This window comes from Daktulosphaira vitifoliae, unplaced genomic scaffold, assembly GCF_025091365.1.
Source record: "Daktulosphaira vitifoliae isolate Bord-2020 unplaced genomic scaffold, ASM2509136v1 Scaffold_2, whole genome shotgun sequence".
NCBI classification, from domain to species: Eukaryota; Metazoa; Arthropoda; class Insecta; order Hemiptera; family Phylloxeridae; genus Daktulosphaira; species Daktulosphaira vitifoliae.
This window is the reverse complement of record NW_026099573.1, coordinates 40,811,125-40,836,571: the sequence shown is the minus strand read 5'-3', so window position 1 is coordinate 40,836,571 and position 25,447 is coordinate 40,811,125. Positions and strand designations below refer to the sequence as shown.

The 25,447-nt window shown below is 30.8% G+C and overlaps 5 protein-coding genes across 5 annotated transcripts in view; 3 read left to right on the top strand and 2 right to left on the bottom strand.

Annotated features, from left to right (window-relative positions):
* The window catches only part of LOC126899466 (uncharacterized), a 37,778-nt gene extending 26,546 nt beyond the window's left edge, over window positions 1-11,232 (bottom strand). Inside the window, exons 1-5 of the mRNA XM_050674425.1 lie at window positions 10,749-11,232; window positions 9,811-9,944; window positions 9,654-9,716; window positions 9,533-9,592; window positions 9,403-9,462 (exon numbers count right to left, since the gene is read on the bottom strand). The gene's annotated coding sequence lies outside the window, so the exon portion shown is untranslated. The remainder of the gene's footprint in view (window positions 1-9,402; window positions 9,463-9,532; window positions 9,593-9,653; window positions 9,717-9,810; window positions 9,945-10,748) is intronic.
* On the top strand, window positions 3,219-4,463 carry LOC126898269 (uncharacterized). The gene has a single exon (XM_050672207.1). It carries the CDS (start codon window positions 3,219-3,221, stop codon window positions 4,461-4,463), a length of 1,245 nt encoding a protein of 414 aa, XP_050528164.1.
* LOC126899471 (uncharacterized) lies at window positions 4,517-5,931 on the bottom strand. Its single transcript, XM_050674432.1, has 2 exons — window positions 4,789-5,931; window positions 4,517-4,730 (listed from the first exon to the last, which is right to left on the bottom strand). Exons 1-2 carry the CDS (start codon window positions 5,413-5,415, stop codon window positions 4,584-4,586), a joined length of 774 nt encoding a protein of 257 aa, XP_050530389.1. The 5' UTR covers window positions 5,416-5,931; the 3' UTR covers window positions 4,517-4,583.
* A 1,559-nt stretch (window positions 11,233-12,791) lies between the features above and the next one.
* LOC126899464 (ESF1 homolog) lies at window positions 12,792-16,133 on the top strand. The gene is made up of 8 exons (XM_050674422.1): window positions 12,792-12,951; window positions 13,059-13,552; window positions 13,793-13,968; window positions 14,038-14,154; window positions 14,223-14,426; window positions 15,051-15,740; window positions 15,807-15,956; window positions 16,012-16,133. Exons 2-8 carry the CDS (start codon window positions 13,093-13,095, stop codon window positions 16,111-16,113), a joined length of 1,899 nt encoding a protein of 632 aa, XP_050530379.1. The 5' UTR covers window positions 12,792-12,951; window positions 13,059-13,092; the 3' UTR covers window positions 16,114-16,133.
* Window positions 16,134-21,149: 5,016 nt separating this feature from the next.
* LOC126899463 (uncharacterized) lies at window positions 21,150-24,959 on the top strand. The gene is made up of 3 exons (XM_050674421.1): window positions 21,150-22,035; window positions 22,116-23,755; window positions 23,821-24,959. The coding sequence occupies exons 1-3, from the start codon at window positions 21,498-21,500 to the stop codon at window positions 23,884-23,886; spliced, it is 2,244 nt and encodes a 747-aa protein (XP_050530378.1). The 5' UTR covers window positions 21,150-21,497; the 3' UTR covers window positions 23,887-24,959.
* The last annotated feature ends 488 nt before the right edge of the window (window positions 24,960-25,447 follow it).

Sequence of the window (25,447 nt, the reverse complement as noted above, 5' to 3'; positions counted from 1 at the left end):
GCTTCCGTCAATAATTTCAACAACGTTTTTTTTTTCTTCACGAATTCTATTATTAATAGTACTCATATCGTCACAAATGTGTCAATCTTGTATCTATACCGGCCACCGTCACGCACGAAGTCTAAACAAATCACTGCAAATCCATACCGGTCTTTGTTCCAACAATGTTTGCAAAACTCTTTGAATTCGCCGAATTTCATATCGCAACACACGTATTCATCGTACGCGTGCCGTAGATTAACTTCATCCTGTCGGAACAACACCACCAAATTTGTGTTGTCACGTAACATTTGTTTTTGTATGCGTGATAATGTTTGTGAGAGAAAAAACACGTCAACTCGACGGTGACGTCCACGCGCGAAATAATCACACATTACATTTTGTTTTTCCATAACAACATCGTCGAATATAAAAACAGAATTGGGCAGGATGTTATCCACCGACGGTACATCTTCCCCGTTTTCATAGGTAAACAACTGCACTCCTTGGACACCACGTAAAACTTCCACGAGTAGTTGATACTTGCACTGATGCAACGATTTTGAGTAAACGTATACATTTTCAAATCGAAGTCCGTTGATATCGGTCAGTAGGGTAAACATCAAGTTTGTTTTTCCACAATTTGACGGTCCGCAAATCAATGCACGTATTGTGTTTGGCAATAGTTTACCGTGTTTACTGGATGCAATATCACTACTTTTTTCAAAATTCACGATAGGTAGCGTGAGGGTCTGTTTTTTGAAACGCATCGCACGTCATCGAACCATTACCGTCAATATGAAAATAATGGTTAAACAGAGACAACGTGGAAAACAAGGTGCAGGGATATTGAACAGTGTAATCAACAAATTACCATTCGAAGCCCACATTCCAGGTGTGTATGTGTCTGTGTGTGTGTGTAATTATTCAAAATTATTCTTTGTAAATAGTTTTATCATTATTTTAAATGTTTACCATTTAGGTTATCAATTTGCGGGCCCTGTAACACGTTTAGAAAAGAGATTAAAGCGAGGTGACGTTGGAGTGAACCCGCTTGATGCTGCTTGCCGCAATCACGATATCATTTATAGTAAATACAAGAATCTCGAGGACCGTCATAAAGCGGATAAGGTGTTGGAACATCGGGCTTGGGAACGAGTGTTGGCCAAAGACGCTAAATTGCCTGAACGAGTCGCAGCTTGGAGTGTGACCAACGCAATGAAATTGAAACGTAAACTCGGTATGGGTTTTAAACGAATCGTGCGTGCGGCCAAACTTGATAAAAATGCTCAACAAATGGATTTATTGAGTGTGGCAAAACGATCATTGATGGCAGCACGGCGTGTGGTGAGAAAGAAAAAAATTCCACTGCCCCGTACCATAAACGTTCCGAAAACTAAAGGCGGTGTACTACCGCTTATACCTATATTTGCCGGACTGTCGGCGTTGGGAGCTTTAGCCGGCGGTGCTGCAAATGTGGTCAAGATGGCTACCGAAATTAACCGTAAAGGCAATACAGCGATAAGCATAGGTAAAGGATTTTACCTGCAACCATACAAATCGGGGTCTGGTTTCAAATTGACGGCGAGTACGAAAACTAAGAAAAAGACGTCTCGAAAAAATCATAAGAAAAAAACAAAAAACTAATTTCACAGCTACCCGATCGTGCCTTGTACGATGTTGAAATTGCAAATTTCGGTAGTCGAGCGTTCGATCGTAAAGTGTTTCGTGGCGTGTTCTGTCGTGACAAGTTACCTCAGTCGGGACCGAAAACAATCGAAATGGGTGTAGTGAACTTGGACCTTTCCACTAACCCTGGCACTCATTGGGTAGCATATAGTAAACGTGGTAAACGCATTACGTATTTTGACAGTTTTGGTAATTTACGACCACCGTTGGAGCTGCAACGATACTTTAAAGGATGCACAATCGTGCACAATTATAGTAGATATCAAAATTTCAACGAGGTAAATTGTGGTCACTTGTGTTTGGAATTTTTAATTGAACAACAACAACATGGCAACAACGGTGACGTTAATCGGCGTGGGATCTGAATTGCAATGCACATTTAATCCACCCGTCAAATGTGACAAATGTAAAATTGGACTATTGAGCTAGCATACGTGGAACACGATACCGAATATTGATGAGGATTGTAACAAATTCATTTTCGGCACTGTTGACAAACCAATTATGGTGATAACACTACCGACGGGATCGTACGAATTTGACGATTTACAGAAACGAATTACCGACAAGTACAATGGAGAAGAATACAAGTACAGTATGCAAAAACAATTAGATTTTGATGATCCATTGTTGCCAACGGTTGGTTTGCTCAAGGAAAACAGCAGTGAAATCGGTGACAAAGAGTTGGGTGATCGAAACGTTATTTCTTTCACAGCCGATCGCAACACTATGCGAAGTATAATCAAATGCGATCACGCCATAGATTTTACACACCCACAATCAATCGGTGGAATGCTGGGATTCCGACCTCGTGTATTGGCACCGAAAATGGAACACACGTCGGATTTTCCGTTATCTATTACAAAGGTGACATGCATACGAGTTGACTGCAATATAATTGTTGGCTCGTACCACGAAGGACGTCAATCGCATACATTGCATGAATTCTTTCCAAACGTACCACCGGGTTACCGTATTATCGAATGTCCCAGACAAGTCGTTTACTATCCATTAAACACAAACGTATTGAATACGATTCGAATCACATTGCTCGATCAAGACGGTCAACGTGTCAACTTAAGAGGTGAAAAATTAACAGTACGTCTACACATCAAACAAGATGGATGAAAGTACGATGACGTTATGGGACCGTATAAAACAAATTGATTCCTCACATATTGGATTATTTTTGTGCATACTAGTCACATTCGTGCAACTATTACTGCTCCTTCAAACATCCGACAATAGCTGTCAGCTGATAAACAGTGACAATAACAACAACAACAACAACAGTTCAGCTACAATTTATCGTTTGGAAGCACTGGCTCGAGAACTTTATTCAGTCGATGACCGTGTCTTTATATTGGAAAAACGTGTTGACACTCTTTAAATGCCTCTGAGTTTCAACAAGAGTGTAGTGCACCATCATTTGGGTGATGGCATATACTCTACGACGGAGCAACGGAACAATCGTGTGACGCTATCGCAGCAGCAACAACTCACAAAGGAAAATATTGAATTTTTAAAATCATTAGGTTGTCGAGTCAATCATGGCCGAGTACTTACACGTGTTGGAAAAATGTCAACAAGACGACAGCGTAAAACGTGAATACTATCTAGAACATCAGAGCTACAACAACTCGTACGAACACAACGATGAAATCCGCATCGAGGTACGTAACAAGGAGAAATTCACCGTACCGTGCGAAAGTTATTTGCAAATCGAAGGAAAACTGGAAAAACCACCAGTTGGAACAGTCGGTGAAATGGTTATGGGGCAAAATTTTCTCATGCACTTATTCGACGAAATCAGATTTGAGGTAAATGGTAAAGAAGTGGACAAGATAAAATATGTCGGAGTGGCTACAACCATCAAGGGTTATTGTTCGCTCACACCCAACGACATTCGACGATTGCAACCTGCCGGATGGAAATATGCGCAAATCTTGCACAACAACGATTTCATCGATGGGACTGATTTTGTGGCGCAATGTCCATTGTCTATGTGCATGGGATTTTTCGAACGATACCGACGAACACTGATAAACTGTACTCAGACACTTGTGTTGAATAGATCGAGTACCGATAGCACTGTTGTAACATTTGTTCCACAGACAACAACAACAGACGATAAAGCGCAAGTTGCATCATTGATAAAACAAATCAATGTGAAAATATCGAAAATCAAATGGGTGGTAAAGTACTTTGAACCCAGCGTGAAAACCGAACTGGGTCTTATGCGTATTCTGGACAGCAAGAAATGGCTCCCGTTAGAATTTCAACACTGGGATGTTGCCGTTTACCCATTGGTACCGCAGACAACTCATCACACGTGGTCGGTGCGCACCTATTCGAATGTGGAAAAACCCAGATATCTACTTATTGCCATGGGTAATGAGAACGAACACGTTCTTGGAGATTTCGATCACTGTTCATTGAGAAACGTCAAAGCGTATCTGAATGCGGACGAATACCCATACGAGAACCAAAACGCCGATTTCGACAACAACAAGTATACAACCTTCTACAACTCGTACACTCAATTCCAAACAATGTACTACGGTCGTAAAGATCCGTACCCTCTACTAGATTATATAAATTACAAAAAACGTGGACCCATAGTTGTGATCGATTGTTCTAAACAAAACGATACCGTCAAGACTTCAACGGTTGATCTACGTTTGGATTTCGAATGCTCTAAACAGTTTCCCGATAAAACATCATTGTATTGTGTAATTATTCACGATTGTCAAATGGAATACAACGCATTTACGGGTGAAGTACGAAAACTCTAATGTATATACAAATATATTTTTATTATTGTATAATTTACAGTATAGTATAGAAACAAAAAAATGTATAAATATATAATTTTTATTAATAAAAACATAGTTATTTTGCAAACTTGTTGTTTTTTATGTTATTTTATTTCGATTATCCTTGAATTTGATTGGAAAAGTCACACATAGAAGGTCTTTCTTGTCAATTATCGGCAAAGCATCTACACCTAAAAATGATCTATTTGTAGCCAATTCTACCAGATCGGAAAAGTAATACAAGTGCTGAAATTTTTATAAGTATTAGAGTTAAGATGAAAAAATCAAATATTTTTTAACATACTTTCATGTGTGGATAATTGAAAATAGTTTTCGAGATATTTTCTAGATATTTAGCCATAAATCCCGTACAACAAATTTCATAGAAATATAACAAATCCGGCGTTTTAATTTGGGGAAAAATTATCGGTTTCTTTTCAACCACCATACGATCAATTGAAGACTGAAGTATAACCTTTATTTCATGTAAAATACGCGGACGTATATGAAACAATTGTCGATGTATTTTCTCAAATAACATATCTTTAAAGAAGTACAATTGCGCAAACTCAGATGTATTCATCAAAAATATACAGTTGTCATCTCGTTTTGACTGAAACAGTAATGTATCTTTTCGGGTAATAGTTTGCACCCACTGTGTCAGAATCACCTTAATGTTTTCATCTTGCAAAAGTAGTATTCCGTTTAAATTTTCCGTTATCGATAAAATATATCCGCACATTGAATACATTCTATGTAGTAAATCGATAGTGATAATAAGTTCTTGATGACAGTTTACCAACTTTACTTTTGGACAAAATGAATCGTCAGGATCCAGACCAATGTATACACGAGACATTTGTGAAATGCTATATATTGATGAATCGATCAAGTCGTTGATTTTATTGAATTTACACCTTGGTGTAGCCATTGTGATTAAAGTCTCAAGGTCCAATAGGCGTTACTATCGCTGCGATTCGCATTCACCGTTTTTTCAATTGTTTCAATTGAATCCAAAAGTTCGTAATATATTCGCTTCACAACTGAGCATGCACATTCAGGATTGTCCGAATTTTTTCCCACATTCAATAATTCACAACCCTTGTAGTGTAAAAAGTCTCCACCGGTACCGTTGACTTTATCTCCTAGACGTTCCGCAAAATATTGCAAATCTCGATAATTTTTCAATAATTTACTGAATGGTTTAAAAACTCTATCTGTCGGTTCGTTTTCAACAAGACAAATCAATTTATTCGATATATTACTTAAATAATCCATCGTACACGCACAATAGATTAACAAATACTGAGAACCGATTAGTAGTCAACAGACAATGTTGCTGCTGCACGACACCAAACTTTCCAAACATCTGTTAGACATTGGAATCTCGATGACGAATGAGGTGTATTTTATGGATTACACGACTACGGCTTATACCCCGTCGACGACGACGGCGGCGGCGGCGGTGGCGGTTGCGATGACACAATATAACGCGCGACCGTTTGACGTACAACTCCGTGGTGGGAGGGTGTAGGCAGGGGCAGAGTCTTTAACATTATTGTATGTGACGTGTTGACCTTAAGGGCGATTATATTACGTAACACCGACAACGACGTAACGCCGAGTCAGCTGACCACCTACCCTCCGCCAACCCACATTATTATCGCAATTTTAACAATAACACACTTGATTTACATCTTTAACAATTACGATTGACCTTAATTAACTATTTAATTACCCATTAATACTCTTAATTTATTACATTTTGATGACGTATGACACTAATTACCGTGGCGGCATTCATTGATCCCCAGAACCCGCTATTTAGATACTACTCGAATTGTTATTTAAAAAGATACCCAACGTCGATTTGATTACATCTGATGATATGTTAACGTATAAAAACTGTCTCATACACACTAGAGTACATAGAAACATTAACGGAAAATTGAAAACGAATCAAGGATATAAATATAAAAACATAATAAAACAGTTATTTAACGGACGGCAATCAAGCGAAAACGAAAAGTTTGGTGACGGACTACCGTTTTTATCTGTAATAAATAAACAAAAAGAATACATATACTGGGACGATATAAACGAATTAGTGCAGCGACTGCCTATTCTACACGCGTCAAAGCGTGCAGGTAATACTGGTGTATATAACAAAATAATATCCCTGGAAGAAGAACTTAGAGAAAACGGATTGATAGAATGAAAACCGTTAGTGACCAAATAGCAGAGGAATTACATGCACAAGCTAAAAAGAAATTTCCCAGACGCATCGTGACACCTTATACCAAAGACAACACGTGGCAAGCGGATCTCGTCGATATGAAAAAGTATTCTAGCAAGAATAAAAACTATACTTTTATTCTCACTGTAATAGACGTGTATACAAAATACGCATGGTGTGTACCATTAAAAAGTAAAACTGGTAGAGCAGTAACAAGCAGCATTTAAATCAATAATTAGTAATAGTAATAGATGTCCATAGTATTTAACGACAGACAGAGGTTTAGAATTTTTCAATAAAGAGATGAAAACTTTTCTAATAAAGAGAGGTGTTCATCATTTCCCTACATATTCTGCAGTGAAGGCATCCGTAATCGAACGTTTTAACCGTACGCTTCAAGAACGCATATGGAAAAAATTTACAGCTTCGAGATCTTATCAATGGTTAAGTATATTACAAAAAATAACAAATGATTATAATAATGCTATTCATTCGGCAATCCGTCAAACACCAGCGCAAGCATCCAAACAACCGATAGCGTACGGTTTTATCGTTTACCGAATTATTCTAACATTACACGAAAAATATTGAATATTGATGATGCAGTACGTATAAGTAAAAATAAAGCCGCTTTCGTTAAAGGATATACACAGAATTGGTCTAATGAAATATTTTTCATAGATAAAATAAAACAAACAGTGCCCGTTGTATATGTGCTGAAAGATGAAGACGGTACGCAAATTAACGGAACGTTCTACCGGGAGGAGTTGAAAAAAATAAATTTTCCAGATACGTTTCTGATAGAAAAAATTTTACGTTGTAAAAATGATAACTATTTGGTTAAATGGTGTGGTTTAAAAAAAAGCAGCTGGATACACAAAAAAGATTTAGTATAGTTTTAACAGTCATAAAAAATGGACGGGTCACTAGTAGTCGATTTCCAATGTATCGTAAACTACAGATGTCAATTGATCGTAAAAGAACTGACGGCGTACGCGTTTGACCGTTTAGATCATTATGTATATAAAACGCCTATAAATTTCTATATGACAACCAAATCGTCGAGGGTGAATAGGTGGTTATGCTGTAATAAACATAAATTAAATCATACGGACGGTGATGTCGACTACGACAACCTGCAGTCGATTCTGATTGAACTCAGTGAGCGGTATACACATTTTTACGTTAAAGGTTTGCAAAAAAAGAAGTTTCTCGAAAAATTTACGAACAAACCAGTAATCAATATGGAAGATTATGATTGTCCGAGAATCGATATACTTTTACGTGATAGTTGTGATTTATCAAAGGATACGTGTTAAAATTTTAAAATCGTGAAAACTTATACAATTTAAATAATCATTTTCACTTATTGTCTCATTTAATACCCTTTTTTTTAACCCCTTATTTTTTTCCCCACATCTTTACCACACCGCATCATGTATGTTTTACTGCATATCCCAATATATTTGTTTAAAATTTTACCTCCCATTTCATCTTTCATGATACATTTAATAAAAAGTATCTGAGTAGTATTTTAAATACAATTATTTAGTATTTAATACTGTTTAATATTCAGTACTATTAATATACTTTTTTTTTTTAATTTGCTAACCGTAACACAGCAAGCAAATTAAACTCAGTCAAAATGAAAATTGAGAATAATTCTCTGTTATTTTATATGTTACATTATAGTATAACATAATTATTGTGCTTATCTAAATGATATTATGTATACATCTATTTTTAATACATCAGTTGAACCTACAATAGCCTATTGCAGGTACAAATGATTTACTCTATTGTCAATAAGACATACTTTACAGGTTTTTACACGTGTACTAATATTTATTTTAGCTTCGATGTGAAGCTGAGTAGGTATTGGTTTTACTAAGATGTGTGTTTTTTTTTTTTGTGTATGGATTTTATGTAAAAGTGTATGGATTAATATGATTTTTTTATGAGAAATAATATTTTTTGATAATCCCTTTTTCATTCGACATACTTTATTTTAATCAGGATATTAATAAAGAAATGGCAGATCATGTAGCTTTTGGAATAATCCACCAATTTTTAAAATTAAACACTATCTAAAGATTTGCATCGAAGCGTTTTTTTTTATAGTGTTTTTAATCACTGTCAGATATCATAATACTTGATCCAACTATGCCACGTCACCACTGTGCCGCGACCCCTCTGTGCTGGGTTTTTTTTCACTGATTAATCTCCAATAATTAATTTTATTAACTCTAACAAAAAATATCGAAAATAATAAATGAGTTCTCTTAATTTAAGAGTACTCAATATTTGATTCAAATTACCCTCTTGGTAATTATTTAGGTGGAACCTTTTGCTCTTAGTTAAAATAAAAACATTATTATTATTTTTTAATTGTATTCTTAGTATTTGAAATACATTTTTTTTTAAATATTTGAATATTATTTAAAATACTTTTTAAAGTATTTTTTACAACTATGCTTACAGAGTTCATCATCACTATCCCGAGATGTAGAGAAATCGTNGCTTACAGAGTTCATCATCACTATCCCGAGAAGTAGAGAAATCGTTAGCATTTAATTCATTTTCTTTCTTTGTATCGATATCAAATACTGTACAAATAGTAATAGTACCAATTATAATATAATGACATAAACATAATTGTGTAAAATTAATTTTTTTACTTACAGTTATTATTGCTATTTTTTGAGGTACTCGCTCCGTAGTTAACTATGTTCTTTTCATTATCTAAATTAAATAATTACAGAAATTTATAAATAAATGTAAAATAAATATTATTTTATTTATATACGCTTACAATTTCTATGAATGTTTACCGACGTACATGCGCCACGATTCATGATATTTCTCTCAGTGTCTTAAATAAAAATAAGAATGTAAAAGTAGTTATAATACAATTATATAAAATTTTTACTCACCAATCGATTTTTCACACATTTTTTCATAATTCTTAGATTGTAACTGCAATACTTTATTCACACCTATTAATTAAATTATGTTTTTATATTTAAATAAAACATAGAGTTGTATGACATTAGATCATAACATGTTATGATTATAATACATGATACAAACCTTTCAAGAAGTGAGTCCGATGTTGATGTCTTCTCACATTATTCTTTTTGGAAAAATTTTTGCCGCAAACTGTACAGCTGTATAATTTGTGTTTATGAACAGATTATTCATGACGTTCCAGATCTTTCAGAAAACTGAAAGTTTTACCGCAAACACAGCACAAGTAATTCATATTTGATGTGTTGAAAAGGCTTGAAGGTAACGATTTAACAGACGAACGAAAATTAAGTCTGGAGAAGAATGAATTTTCAGTTTTATTGAGTATACTTTTGCAAACCTCAGCAATTTCATACCAACAGTATCCCCTTCCCTGGAGTTGATCATTTTTGTAAAACAATTTCGTGTTATGACCATTCTCAGACGTCCATTGGGATTTAAAATTATTTTACGTGACTTTTGTTAAAAACACTAACATTTTACTTACACTTACTAACGTGATTACTGTTTATTTTTGCTATTTAATATTTCTTTTGCAGACGCTGAGTTAGCAAAAATACTCTCTAAATATTATTTTTCATATTGATTTATTTTCACCCATTGTTCGATTAATATACCAGTAACGTTTTTATTTTTTTTTAACAAGTACAGATTTACGGATTCAAATATAATTGTAATTTTGTTGGATTTTCAAATATTTTTTCTAAATATCAACTTATCGTATTTTAAAGTGTATAATATTTATTTACATAGACTTTATATCATACATCAAATATTGTACATATATTGTGTTAGAAACGAGCTGTATCAAATTTTAATTTTTTTTAATTTAATTTTTACCATTGTTTATTAATATTTCTTTCATTATTTATCAAGTATAGTTTTAAAAATAACACATTCAAACATAGTTACAGTTTTATTGAATATTCAAGAACATGTAATATTTTTCTATAAATCCATACTTTATTATTATCATTTTAAAATATACAATATTCATTTACATAAACTTTATATCGTAACTCGAAGTTTGATCTTTTCGTCTGTTAGAAACAAGCTTCAGATTTTCGTCGAATCCTTTTGCCAAATCTTCTCGAGTAAATTGAAACCTAGACGGTAGATAAACTTGAAAAGAGGGTTCGTCATCCAGTTTTACTTCAGCTACCGGTGTTTGAGTGGAATATTTCGATTTTACGACGAATAGACCCAAAACCTTATATTGAACACCTACTTTAAGATCATATACACACTTCCTGCGTTTATTTTGCATACCATTTAACCATTCTTTATTAACTACACTCATCTAAAAATCATTGATTTAATTGTAACAAAAATCACAATAATAGGCTAACGTAAATAGTTATTAGTATCATTCAATTATCATATTAAAAATAAAAATGTCATTGATAAGAAAATATATTTAAGTTGTTTTATAATAAATTTGAAAAATCTTTAAAAACTAACATTAAACGTTATTAACATTATCAAAAGTTATCATACCAACAGTATACGTTTGTCCAGCACAACTAAAATTAAAATTTTGAAAAACTTACTTTTTTCAACTATTCGTTGTTTTCGAAGTATATTTAACTCTAATTGTAAATCAATTTTTGCACTTAAGTTTTAACTATGACTTAACAGTTGATAAACAAAAGAAATATACTGAAATTACTCGAAAATCAGTGTATTTATTTTCACGTCATAACAATAAACTTCTAAGTCATAGAAGAGGGAGGAGGTGCTCCTCCCTCGAAAATTATCGACTTTATTTTGTTTTTATGGTGATAACAGTCATAAAAGTTAACAAAAAAAAAGCCCAATACAAGGGAGGTCGCGGCACAGTGATTAAAATCACTATCAAAAAAAACGCTCGATGCTAATCTTTAGATAGTGTTTAATTTTAAAAAATTGGTGGATTATTTCAAAAGCTTCATAAACTGATAGTTCCTTATTAATATCCTGATTAAGATAAAGTATATCGAATGAAAAAGGGATTATTAAAAATTATTATTTCTCATAAAAAAATTATGTTGATCCATACACTTTTCAATAAGTTATAGTATTATAAAGTTAAAAATGTAANTTTTCAATAAGTTATAGCATTATAAAGTTAAAAATGTAGAATACAAAGTCGAAAATTTTCACACAAAAATAGCATTCGGTAGCCATTTTTACCATGAAGATAAAATAAAGTCCGAAATTTTTTTTTTTCATGATTAAGTATATTACATTAGCTTTAATTTAAGATATATATAAAAGTGTCAGACCTTCCGGAACACTTTCAAAACTTAAATTGAAAAAGTTGTCATTTTAAATCCCCCCTGTGGAAAGGTAAAGGGTCAGATTTATAAAAAAATATATACCAAATAATAGATAAAGATATCAAGCATCTATAAAAAAATAGTTATATTGATTTGATTATTTTTAAAAAAGTAATAGCAATTTTAAGTAAAAAAAAATTAAAAAATTTTCGAAAATTAGCGATTTTTAAATTTGTAATTTTTTTGGAGGTTACCCCCATTTACGGGGAACGAGGGAATTTTTTTCAATTTTGGAGGGTAATGTCTTCGACTAGATACGATTTGTGATCTTTTGACGCATCATTGAAAGAAATCGGTTCGATGAGAGCTGAGAAAAAGTGGTAACAGTCACAAAAAAAAAAAAAACACATCATAGTAAAACCAATGTCTTCTCAGTTTCGCATCAAAGCTAAAACACACATTATATCGAATTCGTATTTAAAACGAAAAGTTTCATTTTAATCAAATAAGCATTCGCCTCTTGGTAACAACTGGTTCTTATCTTAATTTGCGCTAACTGTGTTAGCCGTACATCAATAATCGCGGTTATTATTTGAATATCAACAAACTGAACAGTTATTATTAAATATTTAATATTTCTCGAGAGGATATGTAGCGCTATCTCTATGGGTATAAATTAACAAAAAATCGGTTGCCAATTGTTTGAATGCTGTGGCCTATCTATGTGTATTTAATCTATGATTACCATTTTACCGTTATCATAGTCTTCTTATCAGCATGTGATTAAAATCACATGTTAATGAAAATTAATCAATGTATAAATTTAAAATTTTGGTTACTTGATAAAATTTTAGGTATTATTTAACTCAACCCAATATTTAGTGCCTATGTCGTGATGAACTTTTTAATTTAAGTCCAATTATTAATATTGGTCTAGTTTAGTCTAGTGAGTAATTATATTAAATAACATAAATTTAATTATTCTTTGTATATTTACAGTTATTTGACATTTTATGAGCTGTAGTTTATTAATTAATTACTTTATTATTCTAGAACTTACAGTTTTTGCATTAGTTTCTTTATAAACATGGATTCCAATGATAAACGTTGGACTAAGATTGACAAAGATCCCAAATTTAAAAAAATACCAAAATCAGAACGAATAGTTAAAATAGATAAAAGGTTTCAATCTATATTCAAAGATGAAAAGTTTAAAGTCAAGTATACCATAGATAAAAGAGGACGACCTTTACATAGATCAACTACGGATGATTTTAAAAAATTTTATCATATGTCTGATGAAGATGATGACCAAGGAGTTGTAGATGATAATTATATGAAAAAAAAAGATTTGAATGAATCTTCGTCAGAAGTGGAAAAAACTATTACAGATATAGATAAAGATGATGAAAAACATAGTTCAAAAATAGATAAAAAAGTAAGGGACCGACTAAAAGATATCACAATAGATTATGCGAGGGGTGATGGAATTATAATGACGGATAGTTCATCTGATGATGATACTACTTCTGATGAAGAAAGTGATAGTAAGTCAAGTTTTATTTGTATGAGTAAAGTATTTTTAACTTTTTTATGCAAAATTTCTTGTGTACCACTTATGTGTTGCTATAATTCAATCTGAGAAATATTATAATAATCATTTATTTAATTAGATTGAAAATACACCATCTTGTACTATACTAGTTTACATGAAAATATATATATATATTGGTTGATGAAATACAATAAATGTATAAAAGCAATAATTGTATAATTTTATATTAAAGGTGTAGAAAATGTAGATCATGGATGGGGTGAGTTGGATAAAGATGCTATTATTATAGAAAATGCTACATCAAGATTAGCATTATGCAATATGGATTGGGATAGAATACAAGCTATTGATATAATGATACTTTTAAACTCATTTGTTCCCACTGATGGCTTTATTAAATCAGTAACTGTAAATCAATCCATTTTTAATTGCAAAAATATTTTTGAATACATGAAAAGATCTGGAATTGTTTTATAGATATATCCATCTGAATTTGGTATGAAAAGAATGGAAGAAGAAGAAGTTAAAGGACCTTCTGAACTTGTATCAGATAATCCAGTTGATATTGGTTCATCTGATGATAATAGTGATGATGTAACATTATTATTATTACAAATCACATTTATTTGGTAGCCATAAAATTTTGTTGTTTTTTTTTATAGGAAGATCAAGAAGGTAAAAAATACCATATGGAAAAATTGCGTAAATATCAACTGACAAGACTAAAATATTATTATGCTATTATTGATTGCGACTCAGTAGAAACAGCAAACAAAATATATACTGAATGTGATGGTATTGAATATGAAAGTAGTGCTACTCGTTTAGATTTACGGTTTGTTCCAGAAGACATTAAATTTGATCAAGTAAATAAATGATTAAATAGAGTCATATAGAATATGGTAGTTGTTTAAACATTAAATGAAAAATATATATGAATATCATACAATTATATTTTCATTAAACTAAAATAAAAAAATTCTTTTTAGGCATTATACCTTTTTCAAAAATATCACACTCCTAATAAAGTGTTGATAGCATATTAGACATTCTATTCTTATTTATTTTTTTTATATTTAAAAACTTTTGTTGTAAAATATATTTTATAGTGTAGAAAAGTATAAATTAAATTATGGAAGTTAAATATTAAAAAAAGCATAATTTTTTAGTTTATTTTTCCTTGAAGTAATTTTTGTGGTTAATTTTTATTTTATTTTTATAAATAAAAAAAATGATGATTTTTGTAATATTCTTTAGTAATTTATCAAGAATTAAGATTTAATTTTTAATTTAATTAATAATATAAATATCAAAAGATTACTTTAGACCAAGGAGTTATAAAACTACCTCTATTAACTTATATCTTGAATAAAATAATATTTATAAAAATTATTAATACTAATTATTTTTAATTTATGAACCTGTTAATACACTGAACTAAATGAAAAAAACAGTTTTATTATAGCATTTGCATAATTTTTAATTTTTAGGAACCAAAAGAAGTATGTGATAAATTACCTGATTTGGCTAAGTATAAACCTCATCTATTTACTACAACAGCATTACAACAAGCAAAAGTTAACTTAACATGGGATGAAACTGATCCTAGACGTAAAGAATTAGTTAGTAAACTTAAAACAAACCCAAAAACTGAAATAGATGATAACGCTCTACAAAAATATGTAGCGTTCAGCTCAGAAGATGAAAAAAGTGATAGTGAAAATGATGAAACTAATGAAGACAATGATGATGGACCAAAAAAAAATCCTATTGATAAATATAAAGAGTTGTTACAAAATATTCAAGAAGAAGAAGACAAGAAAAATAATAAAGACATGGAATTAGAAATATCTTGGGGTATAGGAACTCAAGAAAAGGTGCAGAAAACAGTTGAAGAAAAATCTAAAAAGAATTTAACACCATTCCAAAAAATGATGGAAAAGAAAAAAGAAAAAATAAGAGAGAAACAAAAGTTAAAAAAAGAAAAAAAGACTGAAAATGATGGAGAGTCACGAGATGAAAATGATTCCTATGATACCAACAAACAAGCTGAATTAGATTTATTATTAATGGATGAAGAACCCTCCAATAAACATCATTTTAATATGAAGATTATACAAGACAAATCAAGAAAATTAAAAAATAAAAATAAATCTATTGAAACAATTGATGATTTTGATGTAATCTATTTTACTAATATATCAATTAACATTTTATATAAAAATATATAATTTGTTTTTTTCTAGGTTGATGTAAAAGATGATAGGTTTTCAGCTTTATACACATCTCATCTATTTAATATTGATCCGGCAGATCCAAAATTCAAAAGAACCAAAGGAATGGAAGCTTTTATAACTGAGAAAGCCAACAGACGTCAATTAATAGACAATCAAAAAGTATTGTATTATTTTTATGGTATTATCATAAAAACTAATTTTTTTTCTTGTCTAGGTTAATGAGCCACCTGAAAAAAAGTCAAAAAGTAACATTAACAACCTTGAACTAGCTAATCTTCTAAAATCGGTGAAATATAAAACAAAAAATAAGAAATAAAGACAATATTATTTATCAAAGGATTTTTTTTTTACACACAATATATTATTTTCATGTATAGTACATGAAAAATGTATCATTTGTAGTGTTTAATGTCAATATAAAAATGTAGTAGATACGTACAAATATTTGTTTGAAAATCGGTTACTTGGAAATTTTTTTTCGTATTAATCTAATTTTGAGAATCTATTTATTCTACTCTAAAACACAATTCAAATTCAAGGCTGTCCTTACAATTTGCAGGTTCCAGAGCATAACTCTTTTAGCGAGGCCTACCAAAAAAATTGATGTTTTCCACACGAAGACAATTCTTACTCAAACTTTAACTTCAACTAACTCGCGTCAGCTGGTAAACTCTCCCATATTTAACACATGTTGTAATAACTAAAAATAAAGTTGATGGGGATGGTATTAATAAAGAAGAATAATAATGACATCATCTGTAAAGACATAATAGATACAAGTACTTTGTTTCTAGTTATTACTTTATTAGTGTAGTTAGTGTATTAAAACTACTCTTACCTGATATTCACTGATGATGATTAAATCTTGAGTGTAGATTTATGGTTGTTAAGAATATATTTAAAACTATAGTAAGTATGTTAATAAATGAGAATCGAACTTGGTTAGCAGAAGCGTATTTATTATTATAGAAAGTGTTAATTATTTTGACAAATGTATATTTTAAATTTAGTGTAAAAGTTAATTCTAAAAACAAATAGCAGAAAAGAATACGCACAAGTATGTTTGGAATTATATTTTGAATTGATTAACTTGACATTGTAGTGAGAGAAGTGAACAAGAAAAATGAAAGATTGACTGACTGGAAAAACAGTGTCTTCAGCCTTTATATAATGTACTACAAAAGTCATAAACGGGGATTGGGCGTCTTGAATGTGTCATACTTTTTATAGGCACATTTCATATATTTCATAAAACGCAAAAGAATTATTATATTTTAATTTCCTTTTTTTAGTACTTTAGTGGTGCCTGGAAGACGGCATGAAAGACAATGATTCACGTCTATTTTATAGTTGCCCAAAAGTTAATACCATTTGTGTAATCGTGTTAGCACATTCTTTTCTGTGGTCTTAAAAATACAAGAGGTATTGATTTTAGTAATATTCCAAAGGAGAATATTACAATGTAAAGTATTATTTCCTATTACCTTACCAGTACCTCATCTAACCTATGTATAATTTGTTTAGTGCACTAAACTAAACTTCAGAAGACTATATTGTATAGACTAATTAGACTTATTATCGTAGTTTATTTAAGTTGATTTAAACTTATAATATATATGCTAAAAACGGAGTAAGATAGAAACGAAAATTTTCTTAATACGGCCCTCTTGTGTTCATTATGTTGTATTAAATCAAAATAGAAATTTCGAGAATATTCAAGAAACTTCTAGAATAATCTTTCCACATAAATAATTATCAATTTCAAATACTTTTCTGACCGACAATTATTTTATTACTTTTTACAAATATATCGTTCATTTGGAGCGATGTTTACATTAATGTCATTCTTTTTAAATACCATAAGCGTATCTGTGGCGCCGAACAGACAGCAGGATTAAATAGTTAAATTCTTAAAAAAAACCAGCCTTCATCACCTTACCAGCTAGTTTAATATAAAAGGGCTAGTAAAATTAGCACATCAGATACACTAGCATACTCTCAATTTCATTCTCACTTATTATTCCCCCATACTCTTACACTTTTATATTAAAAGTGAATAATTTAAATTTCATGTTACTTTTGTTAATTTTAATTATAAGATTTATACATTTGTTAAAATAATTAATAAAAATTATAGAAATAAACTCAGTATGTTCCCCCTCATACCAAAACTTTTTATTTATTTTATTTAACTTAAAATATCGACGTCAACAAGGAACTTCACAAATCATAATCTATCTACGAGTCCATTTCGATATCAAGGTAAGTGTAGTCGTAAGACACGCACTATATTTATGTAATATTAAGAAATAGGATAGAGTGGGTAAGAGGTAGGATTAAGATGATAAGAAAGAATCCAATAACTCATTTCCTTCCAATTTCCATACCATCCCTCACTTCATATCTCTCTCTTTTCTTTTTATTACAATGTTTTACTTGTAAAATAATCGCTCGAAAAAAAATCTTGCATTACTAAATTTTAATTTTAGCTTCGATGCGAAGCGAAGAAGGTATTAATTTTACTGTGATGTGTTTTTTTTTTGTGTCTGTTACCACTTTTTCTCAACTCTACTGAACCGATTTCTTTCAACGATACACTAAAAGGTAATCGTATCTAGTCGAAGACAACCCTTCTTTTTTTTTTTATTTCCTTCAAATGACTTAATGTGAACCGCCCTGAAACTGCCGTAAGGCATTACTTCAGATCGGCGAAGACATTACCCTCAAAAATTGAAAAAAATTTCCCTCGTTCTCCGTAAATGGGGTAAATCTCCAAAAAATTATAAATTTAAAAATCACTAATTTTCAACATTTTTTCAATTTATTTTACTTAAAACTGCCATAACTTTTTAAAATTATATTTCCATTATACAGGGAGATCAAAACTTAAAAATGCATATAGAAAGTAGAACTCTTTCAACTTAATTTTTGAAAATATTCCGGAACTACTGACACTTTTATGTATATCTTAAATTTAAGCTTATATAACAGGGGTGGTCAAATTGCGGCTCGCGAATCGCATACGGCTCTCGTCATAATCGTATGCCGACGCAGTCTTATTTACAAAAATTAAAATTTTTTTTTAAATACATTTATGATGTGTGTATATGGGGCTGCCTCTCTTTATATACTCATTTTAGCGACTCTGGTTGGCGCCTCATTTACCTCTTATCACATTATAGTTAGAGGAGAGCGTATGTAATGCTTATCAATGAAGCAATTTGATAAAACGTATTTTAGGGCCTCATTTTATATTTTGATAACATATTTTACAGCCTCAATTTAACATTACTTAAATTACCATTTCCCTCGATAATTTTCGAGATCAGCGCTTCCTCCCTCTTCTATGAATTATAAGTTTATTGTCATGACGTGAGAATAATAACTCTGATTTTCGAGTAATTTCAGTATATTTCTTTTGTTTGTCAACTGTTAAGTTATAGTTAAAACTTGAGTGAAAAAATTGTTTTACAATTAGAGTTAAATATACTCTGAAAACAACCAATAGTCGAAATAAGTAAGTTTTTCACAATTTTAATTTCAGTTGTGCTGGACAAACGTATAGTGTTATTGGTATGATAACTTTTAATAATGTTAGTTTTTAAAGATTTTTCAAATTTATTATAAAACAACTAAAATATATTTTCTTATCAATCATTTTTATCAACGATATTTAATTTTTAATATGATAATTGAATGGTACTAATAACTATTTACGTTTGCCTATTATTGTGATTTTTGTTATAATTAAATCAATGATTTTTAGATGAGTGTAGTAAATAAAGAATGGTTAAATGGTAAGTAAAATAAACGCAGGATGTGTGTATATGATCTTAAAGTAGGTGTTCAATATAAGGTTTTGGGTCTATTCGTCGTAAAATCTATTCCACTCAAACACCGGTAGCTGAAGTGAAACTGGATGACGAACCCTCTTTTCAAGTTTATCTACCGTCTAGGTTTCAATTTATTCGAGAAGATTTGGCAAAAGGGTTCGACGAAAATCTGAAGCTTGTTTCTAACAGACGAAAAGATCAAACTTCGAGTTACGATATAAAGCTTATGTAAATAAATATTGTATACTTTAAAATGATAATAAAGTATGGATTTATAGAAAAATATTACACGTTGATGAATATTCAATAAAACTGTAACTATGTTTGAATGCGTTATTTTAAAACTATACTTGGAAATAATGAAAGAAATATTAATAAACAATAGTTAAAATTGAAGTAAAAAACTAAAATTTGATACTGCTTGTTTCTAACACAATATGTGTACAATATTTGAAGTATGATATCGTATCCACATTATACCACGGTGTTAAACACTAGAGGATTGAATTCACCTATATCACTCACAGATATAAAAATATTTGAAAGAACTAATAACATAAGTATAAATGTATACTCTTATGTTAATGAGAAAATTGCGGGTCTCTTGCATNTCACAGATATAAAAATATTTGAAAGAACTAATAACATAAGTATAAATGTATACTCTTATGTTAATGAGAAAATTGCGGGTCTCAAAAATTAACCGAATGTAAACGTGACAAACATTTTAATTTATTATTTTTAGATCAAAAAGATAAACCCTTCGGGCATTTCTGTTGTATTTCCAACCTAGAGCGGTTAGTATCCGCACAGCTTTCAAAACACAAATCTCATAAATATATATGTGATGGTTGCTTATTGTTTTTTTATTCAGAATCTAAATTAATGTCTCACCAGCTCGATAATTATATGCCCGTTAAAACGGTTCTTCCAAATGCCCCAAAAAATATCCTCAAATTTCAAAATTATCAAAACCAATTTCCTGTTGAATTTGTTATATACGCAGATTTTGAATCAATATTAACACCTATAGTAGGCTGGTCTTTATCTACTAAGGCTAAAAAAAAAAATTGAACAAAACATAGCGGCACCCGCTAATTTTGTTTATTTTTAGATAATAATGATTTTTGTTGAGTTTCGTAAGATTTACTTACCCCCTTCGGGTGCCGAATGAGGGTTGAAAATCCACTGAATAGGGTGGTTTTTTAGTTTTCGGCTAATATCTCAACAACAAAAGCTCAAAACGAAAAATTGTATAGAATAAAAATTATAGACCTTAATATTTTCTATATAAATTGTATCTTTACAAATTATCGTAGGTTGATTTTTTTCCTCGCCAGGACGAAAACAAAAAAATATTTGAATAGTTCGGTACATCAAACAATTATAAAAGTATTTACGTTTACAGGGACAACTGATTATAATATATACAAAATAAATCATAAAAAGATTATAAAATATACTCTATAATATAAGTTAAAAAAAAAGCATTTTATAAATAAGCATACTAAGGTGTCAATGAAAGTACTAGTATTTCTTTACATAATTGACATTTAAACATGTTGTGAATATCTAGTTTATTTATTGCTGAAATTTTCCAATTTTTTGTCACTAAGCAAGATTATTGTGTTCATTGTTGCACTTTAGACCTTTTACATTATTTGATAATGATCACAATAACTGGAAAATTTTGATAAGTTTGGCTACTTTAGTAATACGATCAATTTATTATCTAATCATTCGCCACTTTTATTTACAACTTGTTTTTTTTACTCGTTTGTTCCGCGGTTCATGCGTTTTGGTATTGTTTAGTGTTTTTTATTTATTCATTTATTCAGCTTAATTAATTTTTTTGAGATATTTGAAAATGACGCGAGAATTTATTTATTTAATTGGCCCAACTAATATTCAAATTCTTGGCAGCAAATTACCCTCCATAGGTGACTGTATGCGTGTATTATTTTATAACATGCGTTTTGCCAAAATGACGTTGTCTGAAAGTTGTCTACTAGTAATAGAGGAATGTTTAATTTTTTGGAGAAAAGCACGGATTCCAACAAAAGATAAATCACACTGTGTAAAAAAGTTGAAAAAGGAATATGACGCTTGGAGGGCACTGGAAAAAAGTAAAAACCATGGAAGCGAACATCAAAAAAATAAAGAAAAAAATTATATAGAAAGTCTAAATAATCTTTTCGATATTGCTCATCAAGATGCACTAAATATAATAAGTATTGCAGAAGATAGAAAATTTTTGCTCTCACAGAGACTCCCCGGACGCCCCGGTTGTATGCTTGGTGTAGATATGGTTCTTGATGCTAAAGAAAAAAGAAAAGAAAAAAAAATTGAAAAAGAATTGAATAAAAAAAGAAAACATGAATCAGAAGCCTTAAAGTTATTCTCAGGTAATTTAAGATATAACATAATTAAAATATTTAAATTAGATACACGTGATTTTTAATTTTATTTATTGGTATCGTTTTAGTTGAAACACTGTCAGATAGGTCAGTAAGTTCGGAGGAGTTGAACAATGAAAACCTGATTTTAGAAGAACCTCAACCAGGTCCTTCTGGTACAAATAGAGGCACAATTCAGTTAATTACACCTAGATTATCAGCTGCATTAGACAAATGCAAAATTAGCGACCGTGATGCCGTTCATATACTATCTGCGTGCCTTGATAGTTTATCCATCGATCAAAATAATTACATTTTAAATAGAACATCCATTAAAAATATTCGGCAACATTTTCGGAAGGAAAGCGCAGATAAGGTAAAGTCTGATTTTTTAAACAAAAAAGTTAATTTTGTGGTAGTTCACTGGGATGGTAAATTACTACCCGATTTGACTGGTCAAGACAAAGTAGATCGTCTACCAGTAATTATAACTAGCCCTGATTTAGAGCAGTTACTTGGTGTCCCTCAAATACCATCTGGAACAGGGCTAGAAATATCATCTGCAGTATATGATAACCTTGCAAAGTGGTCTTTATTGGACAAAGTTCAAGCATTTGTATTCGATACAACAGCATCGAATACTGGGCGTATAAACGGGGCTTGTACACTTTTAGAACAAAAGTTAGATAGGGATATTTTATATCTTGCATGCCGCCACCATGTTTACGAGTTGCTTCTCCAAACTGCAATTGCTGAAACGAAACTTCATGTATCATCAGGCCCAGATATTGCCCTATTTAAAAGATTTAAAAGTACTTGGAATAATATTAATACTAAGAATATTAGCATTTGGAATACAAATAAAAATTTGGAAAATATTGTATCTCCTAAACGCGAAAACATTTTATTATTTTGTCAGGAGGCGATTTTGAAAAAACATCCTAGAAATGACTATAAAGAGTTTTTAGAGCTTGTAATTATAATTCTAGGAGGATCACCACCAGGAGGTATTATTATTAGGCAACCTGGGGCTTATCATCAAGCAAGATGGATGGCTAAAGGCATTTATTGTTTGAAAATTTTTTTACTTCAACAAGAATTCAAATTATCCAAGTCGGAAGAGACTGCAATATGCAGAATATGTGCATTTATTATAAAAATTTATATAAGGCCGTGGTCTATGGCTGACCAATCATGTGAAGCGCCACTAAACGATATGCACTTAATAAGGACTCTATATGAATATAAAAATGATGATAAAATTATTGCAGATTCGTGTTTAAAAAAATTTTTAAATCATTTGTGGTACTTTAATCAAGAATGTATTGTTTTTTCAATATTTGATAATAGAGTTTCGTTAGAAACCCGAAATAAAATGGCAAAAATTATTTTAAATAATTTATCTACTTACCCATCAGATCAAAGCGATTTTGGTCCAAAAAAATATTTTTTAAAAATAGATAATGTGGAGACGTTTCTGAAACAAGAGTTTTTTACAGATATGCTTGAACAAAGTTCGGGATATTTTTTTATAAGATTTAATATCGATACAGAATTTTTGAAATTAGACTCCTCGAATTGGGAAGGTGATAAGTATTACCAAGAAGCGAAAAAAATAGTTAAATCAATCCGTGTTGTAAATGACACTGCTGAAAGGGGTGTGAAATTGATGGAGGAGTTCAATGATAAACTAACGAAAAATGAAGCACAAAAACAATTTATACTTCAAGTAAATTGCAATAAAATATATAGAACGGATTGCTAAATTACTAATTTATACTTAACATGTTTTAGGTCGTTCAGAAATATCGAAAAGTTTTTCCAGATCACAAAAAAAAATCGATGACAGCAACATTCTAATTTAAATGTCAATTATGTAAAGAAAAACTAGTACTTTCATTGACACCTTAGTATGCTTATTTATAAAATGCATTTTTTTAAACTTATATTATAGAGTATATTTTATAATCTTTTTATGATTTATTTTGTATATATTATAATCAGTTGTCCCTGTAAACGTAAATACTTTTATAATTGTTTGATGTACCGAACTATTCAAATATTTTTTTGTTTTCGTCCTGGCGAGGAAAAAAATCAACCTACGATAATTTGTAAAGATACAATTTATATAGAAAATATTAAGGTCTATAATTTTTATTCTATACAATTTTTCGTTTTGAGCTTTTGTTGTTGAGATATTAGCCGAAAACTAAAAAACCACCCTATTCAGTGGATTTTCAACCCTCATTCGGCACCCGAAGGGGGTAAGTAAATCTTACGAAACCTAAGGTCCTATAGCTACATGCAATTCAAATCCTGCAGAATCTTTTTCAAATAAAATCAATATTCACGAACCTCATAGTTTTTCATATTTCATTAAATGTTCATACGATGAAAATTTGGATTGCATGGAGTTATACCGTGGAGAAAATTGTGCTAAGGTGTTTATCGATAGATTTAGAAACGATATAAACCGTATAAGTGACATTTACTCGAATCCCTTGCCTATGTTATCATTATTTTTAAAAGAACAACATGATCATTACATAACAACTGAGTGTCACATTTGTTACGGTGAATTACGGCATCATGAAAAGGTTTTCGATCATTGTCACTTAACGGGGAGATGTCGTGGCGCATCGCATAGAGATTGTAACCTAAAATGTTCGGTTCCCTCATTTGTCCCAGTAATTATGCATAATATGCAGAACTATAAATCGCATTTTATTATATCAAATCTAGGTTTTGGCGATAGCGACGAGGGGATTGAAGTTCTGGCTAAAACAAATGAAAAATGTATGTCAATTAAAAAAGTAATAAAAAAATAAATAATAATAAAAAATCTAATAATAAGCGACTGCATTAAAATTTATAGATTCGTTAAACTTTTTACTATCTTCTCTTGAAAAATTAGCTGAAACTTTATCCCCTGATCAATTTAACATAACTAGGAGAATGCATACGAATGATGATGAATTCAAGTTATTCTGTTGTAAGGGTGTATTCCCTTACGAGTATGTGACTGATATGAATGTTCTGAATGAATGCATGCACCCCTTAAAATCTTCATTTTGTAGTATTTTGAATATGTGTAATATATCAAACAAGGATTACGCCCATGCAAAAAAAGTTTGGGAAAAATTTAATTGTTCAACATTAGGGAATTATTCAGACTTATACTTAAAAACTAATGTGTTTCTTTTGGCTGATATATTTGAAAATTTTAGAAAAATGTGTTTAGTTAATTGTGGGCTTGATCCTTGTTATTATATCACTACTCCGGGATTGAAGTTTGATGCTATGAAACGAATTACCGGGGTAAAATTAGATCTGATGACGGACATCGAGATGATTAGTTTTATTAATAATGGGATTCGTGGTGGAGTATCAAAATGCGTATCACATTATAGTAAAGCTGGTA

Coding starts and splice junctions, on each gene's coding strand:
- LOC126899471 (XM_050674432.1), bottom strand. CDS start 5,415: ATGGCTACACCAAGGTGTAAATTCAATAAAATCAACGACTTGATCGAT. Junction 4,731..4,788: donor TCAATTATCCACACATGAAA/GTATGTTAAAAA, acceptor TAAAAATTTCAG/CACTTGTATTACTTTTCCGA.
- LOC126898269 (XM_050672207.1), top strand. CDS start 3,219: ATGGCCGAGTACTTACACGTGTTGGAAAAATGTCAACAAGACGACAGC.
- LOC126899463 (XM_050674421.1), top strand. CDS start 21,498: ATGACGCGAGAATTTATTTATTTAATTGGCCCAACTAATATTCAAATT. Junction 22,036..22,115: donor AGCCTTAAAGTTATTCTCAG/GTAATTTAAGAT, acceptor GTATCGTTTTAG/TTGAAACACTGTCAGATAGG. Junction 23,756..23,820: donor AAAAACAATTTATACTTCAA/GTAAATTGCAAT, acceptor AACATGTTTTAG/GTCGTTCAGAAATATCGAAA.
- LOC126899464 (XM_050674422.1), top strand. CDS start 13,093: ATGGATTCCAATGATAAACGTTGGACTAAGATTGACAAAGATCCCAAA. Junction 13,969..14,037: donor GCTTTATTAAATCAGTAACT/GTAAATCAATCC, acceptor ATTGTTTTATAG/ATATATCCATCTGAATTTGG. Junction 15,957..16,011: donor AATTAATAGACAATCAAAAA/GTATTGTATTAT, acceptor TTTCTTGTCTAG/GTTAATGAGCCACCTGAAAA.